The following is an 18,315-nucleotide window of genomic DNA, read 5'->3' as shown; positions in this document are numbered from 1 at the left end:
AGAGATAGTTAGACGACGCAACATTGTATCTGTCCCATTATGACGTCTGTGTGTGCATGGGCAGCACCAGTACCTCTGGTTCGTTCAGCCATTCCTATGTGGGAAATGAATGGGGTTTTGGAATAAAAAGCCAAAAATAAGGTTAACTCAGACTTAGAAGATCTGATCCACTGACTATACAAAACATTAAGAACACCTGCTCGAGACTGACCTTGTGAATCAAGGTGGAAGCTATGATCCCTTATTGATGTCACTTGTTATTTCCACTTCAATTCAATGTCGATGAAAGGGAGGGGTCAAGTTAAAGAAGGATTGTGTTGCCATTCAGAGGGTGAATGGGTAAAACCAACTACTTGAGTGCCTTTGAACAACGCATTGAGGCGGTTCTGGGGAGGGGTGCAACTCAATATAAAGGAAGGTGTTCCTAATGTTTTGTACACTCAGTGTACGTTTTGTTTTATGAGATCATATCAGTCAGTTAACATGACCTTTATGAATTATGAAGACTGTGCGCTTTGTGTGCTTGTTTTGATTACATAAATGAAGATCATTTCATAGAACAAAATATATAAGATTTCCTAAGCCTGTCTTTACCACAGACCTTTTTTTCCTGGGTTTAAATGAAACCATGCAACAAAAAACATTTCCCCATAGGCTTTGACTAACGGGCCATGGCGAAGTCAGCTTCTGTTAGTGCCCACAAAAAGACGCCATTTCTATTGCTCTCTCTAGAGGCCATCTCCATTTTTAAGAAGTCAATGTTATTTTCTACTGCTTCTATGAGTTGGTAAACAAACTGAAAGGTTGTATACTGCCCCCTGGAGTGTGTTGTTTGAACAGGTATAAAGCCAAGGTCGGAGATTTACTGCCCCCTGGAGTGTGTTGTTTGAACAGGTATAAAGCCAAGGTCGGAGATTTACTGCCCCCTGCAGTGTGTTGTTTGAACAGGTATAAAGCCAAGGTCGGAGATTTACTGCCCCCTAGAGTGTGCTGTTTGAACAGGTATAAAGCCAAGGTCGGAGATTTACTGCCCCCTAGAGTGTGCTGTTTGAACAGGTATAAAGCCAAGGTCGGAGATTTACTGCCCCCTAGAGTGTGCTGTTTGAACAGGTATAAAGCCAAGGTCGGAGATTTACTGCCATTTACTGCAGTTATGGAATGTTTGCTCAAACTAGTACAATTAATTGTCGGATCCCTCCTGATGACCTGGATGGAATCATGTGTTCCTTCCATAACCCATAGGAAGTCCCACCCAGTTGACTATTTCAAAATGGTCAAAGTCCTTAATGGTGCTGCCCATGCTAAAACAGGCTTTTGGGCAATAATGCCCTCTATTATTCTCTATGGGGGAAAAAGCAGGGTGAATTCGGAATAAGGGGGACACTTTTGCATTTTCTTTTGTAGTCTCTTGACATCTAACCAACATATTAGCCAAACACATGATACATTTCTGAAATCGTCAAGATGTTTTCCTTATCACACACAAAACATTTATATCATATTCACAGGTGGCATGAGTCAAAACCAACCATTTTCAGTTTGCATTTGGTAGACTGGGACAGCAGGTTAGATAAACTGGGACACCATTATTACAGTCCTAATTGTACCCCAATGACAAATATATTCAATTTTGTGTGATTAGGAAACATCTGAGGATTTCAGAATTGTATCATGTGTTGGGCTAATATGTTGGATAGATGTCTGAAGAGGTTACAGGAGACTGAAATTATAAAGAGTGTCCCACTTTTTCTGAATTCACTCCAATAACAGTACTACGATAACAAATGTATAGGATATAGTACTACAATAACCAGAGCCCTGTTTTACCTAAGAGGAGAGGGAGGGCCCCTATTGTAAACTGGATCTCTTTCCTCCACTGGAAAAGCCTCTAAGACTGTCCCATTTTAGCTGCTCCCATGCTGTCCTACTTTAGCTATCAGCTTTGGTTGGTAAAGCAGGACAAAAAAACAAAAAAAAAAAACAACTGAATTTCAAAATTGAAACATAATATTGGCAACTTTTTATGTATTTTGATGCACCAGTACATAGTATGCACATTTACATCACATTATTTATGACAGTTTCATAACCTCAACCACAGATGTTCCATTATATTGACCAGATATTCCATTGGCCACTATGACATTGAAAATCAATGTTTTCAAAAAGGCAGTTGGGGGGGGGGGGGGGTGCAAGATCAGCTGGGACCATTCTAGCCAACGAGAGGCCAGATTCGCGTGTGAACAATCACAGCGGTCAATGGTATCCGGGATCCTTTGGATTTTTCTACCCCCAATAAGGCTGACATTTAAAATGGTTAGCCAGTTAAGGTGACAACCGCTTTGCACTGGACCGTTTGTTTCCGATACCTGGAGGGGGTCGTAAGAAGAGCGGACCAGGCTCTCTTCCAGGTATGCTGACAGTGGCAGACGAACATCTGGGCCGAGGGTATGCTGACTTCCTCTTGCTCAGGGAAGAGCAGAGGCTGGTAACCCAAGGAACACTCAAAAGGGCAAGAGACCAGTGGCCGAGCAAGGAAGTGTGTTGCGGGTGTACTCCACCCACACGAGTTGCTGGCTCCAGGTGGTGGGGGTTGGCAGAGACAAGGCAACGAATAGTCATCTCCAGGTCCTGATTGGCTCACTCCGACTGGCCGTTAGATTGGGTATGAAACCCGGAGGACAGGCTGGCTGATGACCCAATGAGGGTGCAGAACGCCTTCCAGAATTGGGACGTGAACTGAAGACCATGATCGGAGACCATGTTGACCGGAAGTCCATGGATCCGGTAGACATGCTGTACCATGAACTGGACCGTTACCTTGGCTGAGGGTAACTTGGGAAGGGGAATGAAATGGGCGGCTTTGGAAAACCTATCCACTCCATAAGTATGGCGGTGTTGCTATCGGACGGAGGGAGTCCAGGGATATATGGGACCAAGGGTGGTGAGGAACAGAGTGGTTGAAGGAGGCCTGCTGCAACTTGCTGCAGAGTCTCACTCTGTGAGCACACAGTGCAGGCGGCGATGAACGTGGAGATATCAGGAACCATAATGGGCCACTAAAACAGTTGTCGGAGGAAAGCCACGGTCTGGTGGGAGCCGGGAAGGCAGATAAGGATAGAATGAACCCATTCCAGGACCGGGGACCGGGCAGATTCTGGGACAACCAGTTAGCAGCCCCCCCCCCATAGCCCAGTCGATCAGGGGGTTGTGACTCTGGAGCCATGACAATCCCAAAACCACAAGACTCAATGAGCAGAAACTTAATCGACTCACTGGGGTTACCTGACACTCGCAGGTTGATGGGAACCGTATTGTGACCCTACCAATAGATCGTCCGTCAAATGCTCTGGCGTCCATGTGAATGGAGAGGGGTTGTGTGGAGATGCCCAGCTCCGACACCAGGGTAGCATCCATAAAGCTGCCATTGGCCCCAGAGTCCATGAGCACCCAGAGAGATTTAGACGGGTCACCCCACAGCAGGATAGCATGGAGAGGAGTGTGAGTAATAGGAGATGGGAGACTCCCTGTATGGCCCACCAGCGTACTCGTACCTACTGATGAGCCTGGTATTTTACTGGACAGGTGGATATGTAATGTCCTGAAGTACCACAATACAGACAACTTTTGGAGCTCAGTTTGCGTAAACGTTCCTCAGGAGATAATCTAGCCCTGCTCAGTTGCATGGGCTCCGGAAAAGGCGAGGTGACAGTCCTCAATGATTCCCGGGGGAACTCGGGTGACATCAGATTCTCTCTGGAGTGCAGGTGCTGGGGACTTCCTGGATTCTTTGGAGGCGAGGGGGAACCCGTGGACGAGTGCGTGTCTCCGGGAACAGGCCTCTCCTTGCTGCGTTCCCGTAACCGCCCATCGATCCTTATGGTCAGGGCTATGAGGGAGTCGAGGTCCACAGGCAGCTCCCGGGCTGCGAGCTCATCTTCAATTTCCTCAGATAATCCATGAAGGAAGGTGTCAAACACTAGTTGAGTTGTTTAAATGTAATGTTGAGTTCTCTTTGTGTTTTTGTGCATACCCATTAACAAGAGTTCTGTCCGTGGTGCTGAATGCACAGTGTACTTTTCCCTCCGTGAGGTTCATTGCATGTTGAATAATGAAAATACCTACCAAAAGGAGAACATGGATGTGGTTTATTTCTGTGCATCTTAAAAGAAGTAAAATAAGTAGCATGTCTGGACATGATTTACAGTAGATATATCTGTCGCTCATACACATGATGTATAATCCTGTAATATGATTCTGGCCCGCGAAGGCAAATATATATTCTAACGTGGCCCACCATGGAAAATAATTGCACAGGGCTGCTATAGAAGAACAGACTTATCGCCATGCACCTTTCTTTGCATTATAAATTACTTTCCTAGCCAGCACTGTTATGCTATCCAATGATTCTTCAAAGTTTTAAAAGCATTATCACGATCATTCATGGCCTTATTACATGCTTCAGTCCACCGAGGAACTATCCCTCACTGGAGTAGCCAATAAGGCAGCATCTAACATGACTGAATTCACAGAGGCAGCAGTCTTCTACCGACCCTTACATTGACAATTTATGATTCTCCTTCTCACACAGTGTAAAAGGTTTCCCGGTATGCCTGGTCAAATCACCAATTTGTAACCAGTTCCCTTTTCTGAAAACATACGTCAAGATCTATGTTGCACATGACTGGGAAATGATCACTATCTATTGGGGATTCTATCTTCACATTCCACTCACATATTCCAGCAATGGGGGAGGACACTAACGTAAAAATCTAAAAATGACAAAGTACCTCTAGTCACATTTAACCTTCATTTATACTAGCAAGTCCCCTTCGCTCCATAAAACTTTCAACCACTAAACCATTGGCATCTGTGGTATTGCTGCTCCAAAAGCTGAAATCTCATCACCTTCACTGGATTTCACAACTATATCTAATTCAGATACAGAGTTGGGTTTACAAGGATTATAGTAAAAAACAATGTGATATTACCCCCTTCTCTCCACTGCCACACACTTATGTTCTTTGAAACCATGAAACCCTGGTGTTATTTCTGAAGGCTAAATTCAGTGAATATGTCCAGAAAATGGGCCTATGTCATGAAATGGAAAAATAAGATTGAATTTTTGTATTGTTTTATTGCTTATTCCTTCTTTGATAAATGTAGCACACCCTCACCCAGAGATAAAACCAGGAATAATATAATCCAATTAAGTTTAAGCATTTTTCTTGTATACACACCACGTCCGGTAAAACATCTAAATCACGTTTAAACTTCTTATATTCTTGTCAATTGGCTATCAAACTCCTAGCATTCGATTTAAGTGATAATGCCCTTGAATTGACTCAACACAAATCTCGGGTTGCTACCCAAGCCGGCTAGTCGTTTGTTCTATCGGTTCGGTTGCCAGAGTTGTTCAGTCTTTTTATTCTGCATCTATGTACGCGACCCAGTCGTATGTTCTAAATGTTTCATTGCCATACTGGCTGGCAACATTCTTATCCCTTGCTTGCTAGCCTGCCAACTACGGCTAACTTACAGTCACATAAAACAGTGCAGCCAGAATAACAACAGTAGCTGCATTTCCATTTGTTTAAGCTGTTTTCTAGTGACCTTTACTTGGATACATCCATAACAATGAGCTAATAAGGTGTGATTTATCCTGGCATAGAAAATGTGCTCTCTCTTCAGGATATTGTTGTTCAGCGGAGCTAGCCAACAACACAGCCAACACAATCACTTCAAACTGAAGCTGGAAAGACTGGAAACTAGCTGCACTTAGTTTTGTTTGACCTTTTTTTCAATTGAAATGTCTTTATGTCTTTATGTGTATATATATATATATATATATATATATAAAAAATGCCAGGTGATTTATGATTTCGACTAGCTGAGAAACACTGCCTGCCTGTCTGTCTCATCCCGACACGTTAATTATGGGACAGATGGAGATCAAATGTTAATATTGAAACAATGTTTCAAATGTCAGAGAGACAGACAGCAAGGTATATTCAAATCTCTGCTGTTGAAAACTACATTTCATTCTAAAAGAAATGTGAGATCATGTCTAGATGCTTCTTATAGTGGAGATCAAGTTTCTAAATTACCTGGCTGGGCTGATGAGACAGATTGTAGTCAGATGGAACAGAGTAAATAGGCCTTTTAACATCATAGATTTAGCCGGTGGTAACTTGTGGCATGGCAAAATGCATTTATTTAGTAAAACAACATTTTTAATTTAGATGTGTAGTTCCTTGCCTTACTGTGTTGGCAAACGGTTTATAAAATAAACAAGTCACCTCGGGGTTAGTGGTATATGGCCAATATAAAAGAGATGTGCGTTGTTAAGAACAACCCTTAGCGAGGTATATTGGCCATATACCACAGCCCCTCGGGCCTTATTGCTTAAACACGGGACACCATAATACTATTTATTATCCTGATCATCATGTAAACTTTGGTTCAGCATCCAATGTATTATTTCTACTGTAACTTCAGAAATCTCCACAATGTCTTTAGCTGCCTTCACTACTTATTTTACTTGTGCAGCCCTGCTCTTATGCAGAGCAGTCATATTGATTGCCCTACACATGAAGGCCAAGAAGTCTACATGATCTACTACCATGTTTCTCTCTAATCAAGCATTTATGCTCGCATATCACATTAACCAATCGGCTGAGGTTCCACTGCCATCCTCTGAGCAGCCACTAAGTTGTCTGGAGTATTTTGTATACTTGTTATTCACTTTCCGAACAGCCTCAGCATAGCATACATTGTCATTTTGTACTTCTGCGCTTCCGTGGCTTTTGTTGTACTTCACATCCTCCATACGCTGCACTATGTTCTCAGTCACAACATTTCAACTTTAGAGTCAGGCCCACATCTCCCATACTCATGATCCCCACCACACCCTGCACATCTCATTTGACCTTGGCACACATTAGCAACATGCCCCAACCGTTGGCACTTAAAGCACCGAAGTGGAGGCGGCACGTACTCTCTAACCTGATAAGTGAGTGATCCGAGCTGCACCCTATTCGGGCGATTCACCTCAGATTGTAAGAACACAGTTTTAGTGTCCACTCGGACTGCCACTCTTCTTGCTTTTCATCCTCTTCACATCGATAACTTTTCCTCCTTTAGGGCAAGCCTTAACGTCTTCCATGGTCATTTCCAATGGCATCCCATCAATTACTCCTCTCATTTTAATCATAGCACCTTGAATGTGACATTTCACCCGACCCCCATTTAGTGTGTTCAATTTCAAGACATTCTCCTACTGAATTGTACTATTTGCAATGATCAGGACCTTCCCATAACCCATTGGTTTGGCATCCTTAAATCAACCCAATCGCTTCCCTAATTGCTTTCATCAAATGCAAAGGATGGAAGTACCTCCTTACTGGTTCTGGGAACACTACCATGACTGTATAACCTTCTTCTCCAACCTCTTTGTCAAAGAGTGGTCCTGTTCTTTATTGGTCTAGTCTCAACACTACTCATTGTTTCCCCAGAAGTATTCATCAGGGGCACAACTTTCACTTGGGCCTTTTTGAAATTGCATTTTAATTTCTACCCATTTTTATAATTGGAATGTGATACAAAACGGGCAACTGTGTGCTTTAGGACCATGCGGGGGTAGGCTGTTTGGAGTGTTTATCTAACTGAAGAAAACAAAACAAAAAGTTCCCAAACCAAAGTTGCGCCCCTGGTATTAATTTCTTTGTCATGTCATTGCGATCTCTTACTCATGTTACTCCTATTTACAACATATGTAAATAGCTGATCGTCAGTGGTTTTATCATTATCAATAACTTTAATGCTACCATCTGCCTTTTTTTAACCTTTATTTAACTAAGGAAATCAAGAACAAATTGTTATTTTCAATGATGGCCTAGGAGCAAGTAACTGCCTTGTTCAGGGGCAGAACGACACATGTTTACCTTGTCAGCTCAGGGATTCGATCTTGAAACCTTTCGGTTACTAGTCCAACGCTCTAACCACCTGTCGCCCGACCCAAGTACAGTTATGCTAACTAACAAACAAACAAACAAACAAATTACAACTTCTTCACACTTTCTGGATACAACGCCAGCTGAGGAACGCTCTGCTGTCCTTTAAATATGTCACTCATTGCTTCAAGCCACACCCGGCCACACCCAGCAAACGTACCTCAATGTCTGTTCAAGAACGTTGATGAACGTTTTGGGGTAACGTGTCGTTCAGAACAATCCGTCACTCAACGTTGCAGACGTTTAATCAAATATAACGCACCCCAGGATGACCGATGACATTGCGCAAAACATGAACGCGAGTTGAGACGACTACCTGCTCTGGAACGTACCAAAAGTATAGCTGTCAGTGGTTGGTCACATGACTTTCTGAAGCTGGCCGCGCCCTGTAGGGGGCTCGTACAACATTCTGGATGACAGTCAAGAAGGAACCAGGCAGCAGTGTGCCACTGACGTCTAGGACAAGTGAACAGCATCTCTGAACTTATTCTTCCATTATAACATCAGCCCCATCATGGACAAGGACGATTTAATACTGTATGTATATTATCTGACTGTATACCTCGCTAGCTACTACTGTCTATGTAGCTAACGTTAAACCGACTAGCTAGCTAACCATTTAGTTCGTAACGTTATAAAAAAATGCAATCTACCACGAGGACACGTTTATTGCGTTGTTTGTGAATATCATGCTTGATATGTGATATGAGCTAGTTAGTTACCTACCAATGACCACGAGCAGCGGCATTTCTGTCAAATTAAACTATTGATCAGTGATGAAGATTATGTCAGGGTTCATAAATGGAAGCTACTACATAAAGCATTTATGTGACTGGCACCATGATGTTGCTTGAGAAAGATCTCACGATCATTTCACCAGCATCTCATTCAACCGTTGTTCCACTGTGTGCAGCTGATAACAGAAAGACGGACTTATCTTCTGTGATCACCTGCTCCTGTACAGAACACTGTAGTGTGCCCAACATGATACCGTGGGAGGGGAGGAGTAGCCCTACCCCTGATAACTAATTGTTAAAATTAGGAAGAATGTTACCGACTTAATGTGTTGTTATGTGGGTTATGGCTTTTGTTTATATCAATTTCTAAAACATTCATCTTTGCCATTTCATTTCCATTTTTAGCCCTAAAGACTTCCCCAAGCTGAAGAATGATGCATTCCTTCTTGCATGCCGTGGCCAAGAAACCCCTCATGTGCCTGTGTGGTGTATGAGACAGGCTGGACGTTACCTACCAGGTGGGCCTCACACTCTCATTAGTCTCTCTAGACACCCGGGTTGCCTCCCACAATTTTCAAATGTTCTGGCTTAACAAGTCTGTACGTAATAGAATGTCAGTTTGGCATACAGGAACTACATCACTGCCTAGTTTTCTATGTTTACCAATGACCTGCTACTGGCATTAAACACATCATGTGTGTCCATGTATGCTGATGAGTCAACCATATATGCATCAACAACCACAGATAATGAAGTCACTGAAACTCTTAATAAAGAGTTGCAGTCTGTTTAGGAATGGGTGGCCAGTAATAAACCGGTCCTGAACATCTCTAAAACTAGGAGCATTGTATTTGGTTCAAATCATTTGATAAATTCTAGGCCTTAGCTGAATCTGGTAATGCATGGTGTGGCTGTTGAACAACTTGAGGAGACTACATTACTTGGTGTTACCTTAGACTGTAAACTGTCATGGTCAAAATATTTAGATGAAATGGTTGTAAATATGGGAAGAGGTCTCTCTGTAATAAAGACATCACACTCTAAGTTCTGCAGACTCTATTTTTGTCTAATCTTGATTATTGTCCAGTCGTGTGGTCCAGTGCTGCAAGGAAAGACCGAGTTAAGCTGCATCTGGGCCAGGACAGAGCGGCACGTCTTGCTCTCCATTGTAATCAGAGGGCTGATATAAATACTATGCTGCCAGCTTCTCATGACTAAGAGTTGAGGAGAGACTGACTGCATCACTTATTCTTTTTATAAGAAACGTGTTGAACATCCCAAATTGCTCACCAGACATGCCATCATGTGTCTTTTCACATTCCCCAACGTACAGTATTATATAGAGCCATTATTGCATGGAACTCCATTCCATCTCATATTGCTCAAATGAACAGCAAACCTAGTTTAAAAAACACAGAAAGCAACACCTCGTGGCACAACGCCTCTCCCTTATTTGACCTAGATAGTTTGTGTGCATGAATTGATATGTAGGCTACGTGTGCCTTTCCTTTTTTTTATGTAGTTCTGTTCTTGTCTTAATGTTCTGTATTGTGTCATGTTTCATGTTTTATGTGGATCCCAGGAAGAGTAGCTGATGCTTTTGCAAAAGCTAATGTGGATCCTAATAAAATACCAAATCCCTCTTTATCCGCTTCAATAAAATACATAATTGTAGCTAGCGAGATGGAGATCAGAGGTTGTTTTTGCATTTCTCAAGAGGTTAGTTTGCATCAACTACCTTGACTTAAACCACTTTGAATTCGAATTGCAACATTCTGGCATGTCTGCCTCGTGAGTCGTCTGTCCGAGGTGGACCCACCCCTGATTTATTTCTATTTTTTATTGAAGTTGCCAAAAGGGTTTGTCATAGAAACCAGATCCTCGTCACTACTGTTGCCTAGGGTCGTATCTTCACTGGCCTAAGAAACACACATTGAACTAACACTACAAATATCAGGTTTTTGTTGAATGGACCTATCCATCTCTTAGTCTGTTGGTATTCACATGTAAGCTAACCTATTTGTTTGTAGAGTTCCGTGAGTCCAGAGCGGGAAAGGACTTCTTTGCAACATGTCGGTCACCTTCAGCCTGCTGTGAACTCACTCTCCAGGTAATCATTGCCTGTGTTAAACCAGCACGTTTCACTACTAAACATCTTAGCATAGATGGAGAACACTCACTTAATTTCTTCTCCTTACAGCCATTGAGACGTTTCCCATTTGATGCTGCCATCATCTTCTCAGACATCCTGGTTATCCCACAGGTAAGAGATGTCCTGTCTGGGGCAGATCTTTCTTTGCCTTTAGTTCAATCACAAGTGTTGTGCTTCCTCCTCTCTGCATACTAAACAAAGAGAGGACCTTCTTGCCAGCAGGTTATCTATTTGTGTAGTATATTGATAGGAGGAAGCACATAACTCAGAGACAGTATACGTTATGCTTCTAACCGGTGTGTGTGTGTGCCTGCTCTCAGGCCATGGGTATGGATGTCCAGATGGTGGCAGGAAAGGGCCCTACTTTCCCAGAGCCCTTAAAGGAGCCAGAGGACCTGCTGCTCCTGCAGTCCAAGGTGGATGTCAACAAGGAGCTGGATTACGTCTTCAAGGCCATTACACTGACGCGCCACAAACTGGATGGCAAGGTCCCGCTCATCGGCTTCACTGGTGCCCCGGTGAGATGGAACACACACACACACAGTGAGAGAGAACACTTTTCAATACAGAATGTATTGGTTACTTCGATAGTCAAAATACACTTTCTTTTCAGCCTTGTGTCATATCTTGGTGTTCTTAGACTCGAGGCTTCAGTAAAGTGACCCATATCATCATCTGTTTCTCCTGTAGTGGACCCTGATGGCCTATATGATTGAGGGGGGAGGCTCAACAACCCAATCCAAGGCTAAGCGCTGGCTGTACCGTCACCCTGAAGCCAGCCACCAGCTGTTAAAGATGCTGACTGACATCATAGTGGAGTACCTGCTGGGACAGGTGGCTGCTGGAGCACAGGTAAGCAAGGCACCATGGTGGATTGTGTTTCAGCTGTATCTTACTGCTAGCCCAGAGTTCTTGCTCATGGGGAAATGATCAGGTGAATAGAGGGTAGATCAGTTTATTTACAGCACTTAATTGGACATGGAGAAGATGTTCATGAATGGCATGAATGATCTGATAGCTCAATATCTGGGAACTGCTATAATGTTGATTTATTCATGTAGGTTTCTTTTAGGGCCCCTATCATAGACACATTATACAGGAGACACAGTCCTGTCTTGATACATGGCACATTATTGTCCAGTCTGTTCCACCTTCCCTGTGTTTCCCCAGGCCTTGCAGGTGTTTGAGTCCCATGCTGGCTGTCTGGGCCCAGCGGAGTTCCAGGAGTTCTCACTGCCCTACCTCCGAGACATCGCCCGTAAGGTCAAGGACCAGCTGAAGGAGTCAGGCCAGGATGTCCCCATGGTGAGCCCACACAGACTGTCCCTTCTTCATGTTCACACAACACCGACATCCTCATCCTTTTGTTTGTGGATTTCATGTCACTAGATTTTTTCAAGACAAGCTTTTGTTCATCATTATGCTTAAAAAAAGCTTGCTTGTCTTGTGGTGCGATAACATGTGGCCAGTGTATTGTGATATTTCACCAGTAGATGGCACTATACCGTCAAATATTTTCCTCTACAGACTTGTCATCTGGAGTAGTCAGAAATACATTTTAGTTTTTTTTTATGCCTTGAATCATTGTATGGCGTGTCATCGGTCTCCAGTGTTGACATCGGTCAATATTTAACAATTGTTTTGTAATTAGTTTTTCACTGCAGTGTGTCTTTAAAGTTCCCTGGACTGTACTGTATCTCCCTCATGTCCTTTATGTTCTGTCACAGATTGTGTTTGCCAAGGACGGCCACTATGGTCTGGAGGACCTCTCTCAGTCCCACTATGAGGTTGTTGGTTTGGATTGGACCATCGACCCTCGCTCAGCGCGGTAACGAACATTAACCCTTTTCACAGAAATCAGATCACGAGCCATTTCCCTAGACAGTCAGTGACCGAGCCAACATTTGCTAAAGGTATTGTGTCATATGTTGAAATTGGATTGGATTCACACTCTTTTATTAAAGGTTATATTGATCTTGTCAACAATAAAAACAGGTGGTTCGGTCCACTGTTGATTGAACTCCAGGTTAATACACCTTTTGGGATAAAGCCCTTGTCTCTGTGGTTTCAGGGAGCGAACTGGAGGAAAGGTTAGCCTCCAGGGGAACATGGACCCCTGTGCGCTATATGCCCCCAAAGTACGTTTTTTTTGTGATCCAAGAAATATATATTGGCGAAATGTTTCAGTACAAAGGTACTGTACAGTAAAAGCACATTAACCAGCAACTGTTGTTGTTGTGCCAGGCACTTGCTGCTATAACTTACACACGATACAGTGCCTTCAGAAAGTATTCAGACCACTTGACCTCTTTCGCAATTTGTTACGTTACAGACTTATTCTAAATTGGATTAAATAAAACAATTTCCTTAGCAATCTACACACAGTACCCCATAATGACGAAGCGAAAATCGGCTTTTAGAAATGTTTGCAAATGTATTAGAAATACAAAACAGATACCTTATTGACATAAGTATTCAGACCCTTTGCTATGAGACTTGAAATTGAGCTCAGATGCATCTTGTTTCCATTGATCATCCTTGAGATGTTTCTACAACTTGATTGGAGTCTACCTGTGGTCAATTCAATTGATTGGACATGATTTGGAAAGGCACACACCTGTCTATATAAGGTCCCACAGTTGACAGTGCATATCAGAGCAAAAACCAAGCCATGAGGTTGAAGGAATTGTCCGTCGAGCTCTGAGACAAGATTGTGACGAGGCACAGATCTGGGGAAGAGTACCAAAAAATGTCCACAGCATTGAAGGTCCCCAAGAACACATTGGCCTCCATCATTCTTAAATGGAAGAAGTTTGGCACCAACAACACAATTCCAAGAGCTGGCCGCCCGGCCAAACTGAACAGTCGTGGGGAGAAGAGCCTTGATCAGGGAGGTGAACAAGAACCTGATGGTCACTTTGACAGAGCTCTAGAGTTCCTCTGTGGAGATGGGAGAACCTTCATGAAGGACAACCATCTCTGCAGCACTCCACCAATCAGGCCTTTATGGTAGAGTGACCAGACGGAAGCCACTCCTCTGTAAAATGCACATGACAGCCTGCGTGGAGTTTGCCAAAAGGCACCTAAAGACTCTCATACCATGAGAAACAAGATTCTCTGGTCTGATGAAACCAAGATTCAACTCTTTGGCATGAATGCCAAGCAGGACATCTCGAGGAAACCTGGCACCATCCCTACGGTGAAGCATGGTGGTGGCAGCATCATGCTGTGGGGATGTTTTTCAGCGGCATAGACTGGGAGACTAGTCAGGATCGAGGCAGAGATGAGCGGAGCAAAGTACAGAGAGATCCTTGAAAACCTGCTCCAGAGCGCTTAGGACCTCAGACTGGGGTGAAGGTTCACCTTCCAACAGGACAACGACCCTAAGCATAACAGCCAAGACAATGCAGGAGTGGCTTCGGGCAAGTCTCTGAATGTCCTTGAGTGGCCCAGCCAGAGCCAGGACTTGAACCCGATCGAACATCTCTGGTGAGACCTGCAAATAGCTGTGCAGCAACGCTCCACATCCAACCTGACAGAGCTTGAGCGGATCTGCAGAGAAGAATGAGAGAAACTCCCCAAATACAGGTGTGCCAAGCTTGTAGCGTCATACTCAAGAAGACTCAATGCTGTTATTGATGCCAAAGGTGCTTCAACAAAGTACTGAGTAAAGACTCTGAATACCTATCAAAATATGTTATTTCAGGGTTCTTTTGTTTATAAATTAGCAAAAATGTCTGAACATGTTTTTGTCTTATCATTATGGGGTATTGTGTGTTGATTAACGAGGGAAAACATCTATTTAATCAATTTTAGAATAAGGCTGTAACGTAACAAAATGTGTAAAAAGTCAAGGGGTCTGAATACTTTCCGAAGGCACCATACTTTCAAAAGGGATGCTTATTTGTCTCTGTCTATCTCTACCTATGCAGGAGCGTATATCAGAGATAGTGAAGAAGATGCTGGAAGGCTTTGGCACCAGAGGGTACATTGCCAACCTGGGCCACGGGCTGTACCCTGACATGGACCCAGAGAACGTGGGTGCCTTTGTAGAAGCTGTCCACACTCACTCTCGCCACCTCCTCAACCTCAAGTAACACACCCGTCACCTGGCAACATTGACCGCAGTCATCAAACTAGCAGCGAAGCAGCACCCAAAAACCAAAGCAACACTGGCTTGGATTGTAGAGACTATATCATGTATTCACAGTAATCCGATAAACCACCAGGTCTTATCAAGTATGGAATCCCAGGACAGATCAAGACGGATCTTGTCCAATTCTGGATGTTTTTCTCTTTCTGAAGAGAATACTTCATGATCTATAGATAATCCTAAAACAAACGAAACACATTGCCACAGTGCAAGACCTTGTAATATTTCATATTATTCATTTGTACCACTGATCTGTTTTATTCAGATGTAGTGCACCTAAAATTGAAGAAACAAGTGTACCTTATCAAGACAACAGTAGTGAAGGAGATTCAATGTGATTATCCTCAATGGTTGTGAGCTAGCCTCAGTCCAATCGTTGTTGTTTAGACTGTTGTACTGCAATTATGACTGTGACTGATGTACGAAAGCCTAAGCATTAGTGTGTGCATATTTTGCTCTTAGTTTTTTATTCAGTCAAATAAAAATATATTTTAATTGGACCTTTATTTCAAATTAATCAAATAAATTCTATTGGATTTCTATTGGATGTGTTTTGCCTCTGACACACCCTAATCGGGAACTATTGGCTCATCTTATTGTGCCCTCTAGATATTGCGCTCTGCAGTTCACTCCAGGTTTTCTCTAACCAGCAATCTTCCATCTACACATCGACGGCAATACCACTGGTGCTTGCGATTACTATGGAAACCCTTCAATTACAAATGAGATGTAGCGAGGGAGTGGGGGTCGGGTGTGGCTGGCATACTGTACATGACTTTGTTCAAACCAGTTTAGTGCCAGAACTAATCTGTCCGGACTTAATTTGTTTCCACGTTGAACAAACACATTTTTGAAATTGGGAAAAGGCTCTATTTTATTACTGCTTTTGGCTTAAAGGGAAGTGATTATCATTACAGACTGCATTTTACACAAGGCATAAAAGTAGTTAATCCCTATGGGTGTTTGTCTATGAAAGGCAGCTAAGTAGTAGAGAGAAGTAGATCCGTACAAATCCATTTGTTTTTGTTGTTGGAATGGTGGGAATAGGATTCCACAAAAACATTTCGTCACGTGATGTTTTGAGTATTGGACAGTTTTTCTCCTTGTACGTATGCTCCTCTGCGGTAGGTTGAATTGAGCATTTTCCCTACGTATGGTTAAGGTCAGGATTGGGAGAGGGGAAGCTGATCCTCCATCTGAACCTAGAGGAAACTTGGGTGAAACATGGCTTGGGGAAGCGATTCAGGAGGCTCCTGGTTGGATGGACGACACTCAAGCAGCAGCTGTCGTGGCGGCGGTGCTCTCCTTTTCATTTGGACACAGACGACACGTTGTTGTCACAATGCAGGATTAGACTGACCTTGATTGTGTTGTGAGGGGCTGTTGCCTGTAAACCGCTGGGAAAGTAAAGACAAATAAAATATATATTAAGGCCATAGGACTCGAGATGCTGTCACTCAACGCTTCGTTGTTTAAGGACAAATAGCAAGGCTATGGTTTCTTGTTTCTTCTAGAAGTGTGTATATGTTTTGTATGTATTTGTATAAAAGTGTGTGTGTGTGTGTGTTACCTCATGGGGTTTTCAGGCATTATTTTTAATTGCAACAATGAATCTTGTGCTCAAAAAAAGCTCAATCCCCCAAGGTCTCCTTACGAAGAGGACCAGGGGGATGGATTGAGGTGGGGGGACTCAGGCTCAATCTCGCAGCAAATCAGCAGACCTGAAAATCCAATCTTCTCCTGGAGACAGCAGGCTTTACATCATTTGTCAGGGACTGGTACTATCAGAGCTTTATCAGATGGGAGGGTATGGGCTGCCTTTGTGATTGATTTGAAATATTAACATAGGGCAATGGAGAAACTCAAACCAGACTTCTGACTGTATATAGGTGAGGAGTCGCAGGCTGGCACTAATGTTACTGTAGCCGCTGTAGAAAAAGTGAAGACAATATTTCGTGGCAATGCAATGTGATGGTGACACTGTCTCTGCACTGCCCTGTGGATTCCATCTTGGGACCAGTGCTTTTGAAAAGCCACTGCCATGTATAGTTCATTGTGTCAAGGTCACTGTGCCTTGTAAACGGTAGACTAATGCGTAATATACCAAGCAGTGTCAGAGGAAGCCCCTAAAAATTGTCAAAGACTTTAGACTGTTCTCTCTGCTACTGCACAGCAAGCGGTACCAGAGCGCCAAGTCTGAGACTAAAAGGCTCCTGAACAGCTTCTACCCCCAAGTCATAAAAATGCTGAACAGTTCATCAAATGGCCACCCGGGCTATTTACATTGACACCCTTTTGTTGTTGTTGCACCCACTCTATACACACTCCAACACACACTACGGTCACACACACACAAAACACACACATGCATATTGACACCAGACACACACACTTTCACTCTTCACATATGCTGCTGTTAGTCTGTTTATTATATATCCTCATTGCCTAGTTACTTTTACCCCTACCCACATGTACATACTGAATTACCTCGACTACCTCTTACCCCTGCACATTGACTCCTTACTGGTACTCCTTGTATACAGCCTCGTTATTGTATTTATTGTGTCACTATTTCCTTTTTTATTTCTATTTTTCATACTTTTTAACTCTGCATAGTTGGGAAAGGGCTCGTAAGTAAAGTCTACACCTGTTGTATTCAATGACAAATACAATCCGATTTGATTTGAATAGATCCACACTGTTTGAATTGTGCTGTTACACAAAGTGGGCGATGAAAAAAATGATGCTTGTCAGTCAGTCACCCTAGCTTTAGAGACCAGAAAGCCCGAAATAGGTCAGAGTGTATATGTGCTGTTTGCTCCAGTCACATTATCAGTACATGGAGGTAGATGTGTCTGTGTAATCCATCTCCACTATCAGAGGGAGCCTAACTCCCTGTGCTCCAGCCTTGACTCATCCATCACCATCATCTCTATTGTTCGGAAGACACATTTCAGTTGAATGAATTCAGTTGAACAACTGACTAGGTAACCCTCATTCCCTTTCCACAGCTGAGACCACAGGGATCTCCCCCCACACCCCAGCATTTCTCATTATAGAATTCAATCCAATCCAAAATGATGCAAAGAATAGTTTGGAATGGATGGAATCACAGGGCTATTGCAGTTCCCCCCCTTTTCTGTTAGCTCTCCCCCAAACTTCCCCCAAACCTTTCCTCACCCCACTAATCCTCCCTGCCCAGCTCCTCACACACCCAAATGACTGAGGGATTCTGGGAAGTCAGAGTGGCAGAACAAAGCT

The 18,315-nt window shown here is 43.2% G+C and overlaps 1 protein-coding gene across 1 annotated transcript; it reads left to right on the top strand.

Moving 5' to 3' along the window:
- Positions 1-8,349: 8,349 nt before the first annotated feature.
- Positions 8,350-15,554, top strand: LOC135558713 (uroporphyrinogen decarboxylase-like). Its single transcript, XM_064992769.1, has 10 exons — positions 8,350-8,549; positions 9,155-9,267; positions 10,780-10,859; positions 10,950-11,012; positions 11,222-11,419; positions 11,592-11,753; positions 12,072-12,206; positions 12,629-12,729; positions 12,973-13,039; positions 14,834-15,554. Exons 1-10 carry the CDS (start codon positions 8,527-8,529, stop codon positions 14,996-14,998), a joined length of 1,107 nt encoding a protein of 368 aa, XP_064848841.1. The 5' UTR covers positions 8,350-8,526; the 3' UTR covers positions 14,999-15,554.
- Positions 15,555-18,315: the final 2,761 nt, after the last annotated feature.

The sequence above is a fragment of the Oncorhynchus masou genome, chromosome 17, assembly GCF_036934945.1.
Source record: "Oncorhynchus masou masou isolate Uvic2021 chromosome 17, UVic_Omas_1.1, whole genome shotgun sequence".
NCBI classification, from domain to species: Eukaryota; Metazoa; Chordata; class Actinopteri; order Salmoniformes; family Salmonidae; genus Oncorhynchus; species Oncorhynchus masou.
The sequence above is the reverse complement of the archived record's forward strand: the minus strand, read 5'-3'. Positions and strand labels throughout refer to the sequence as shown.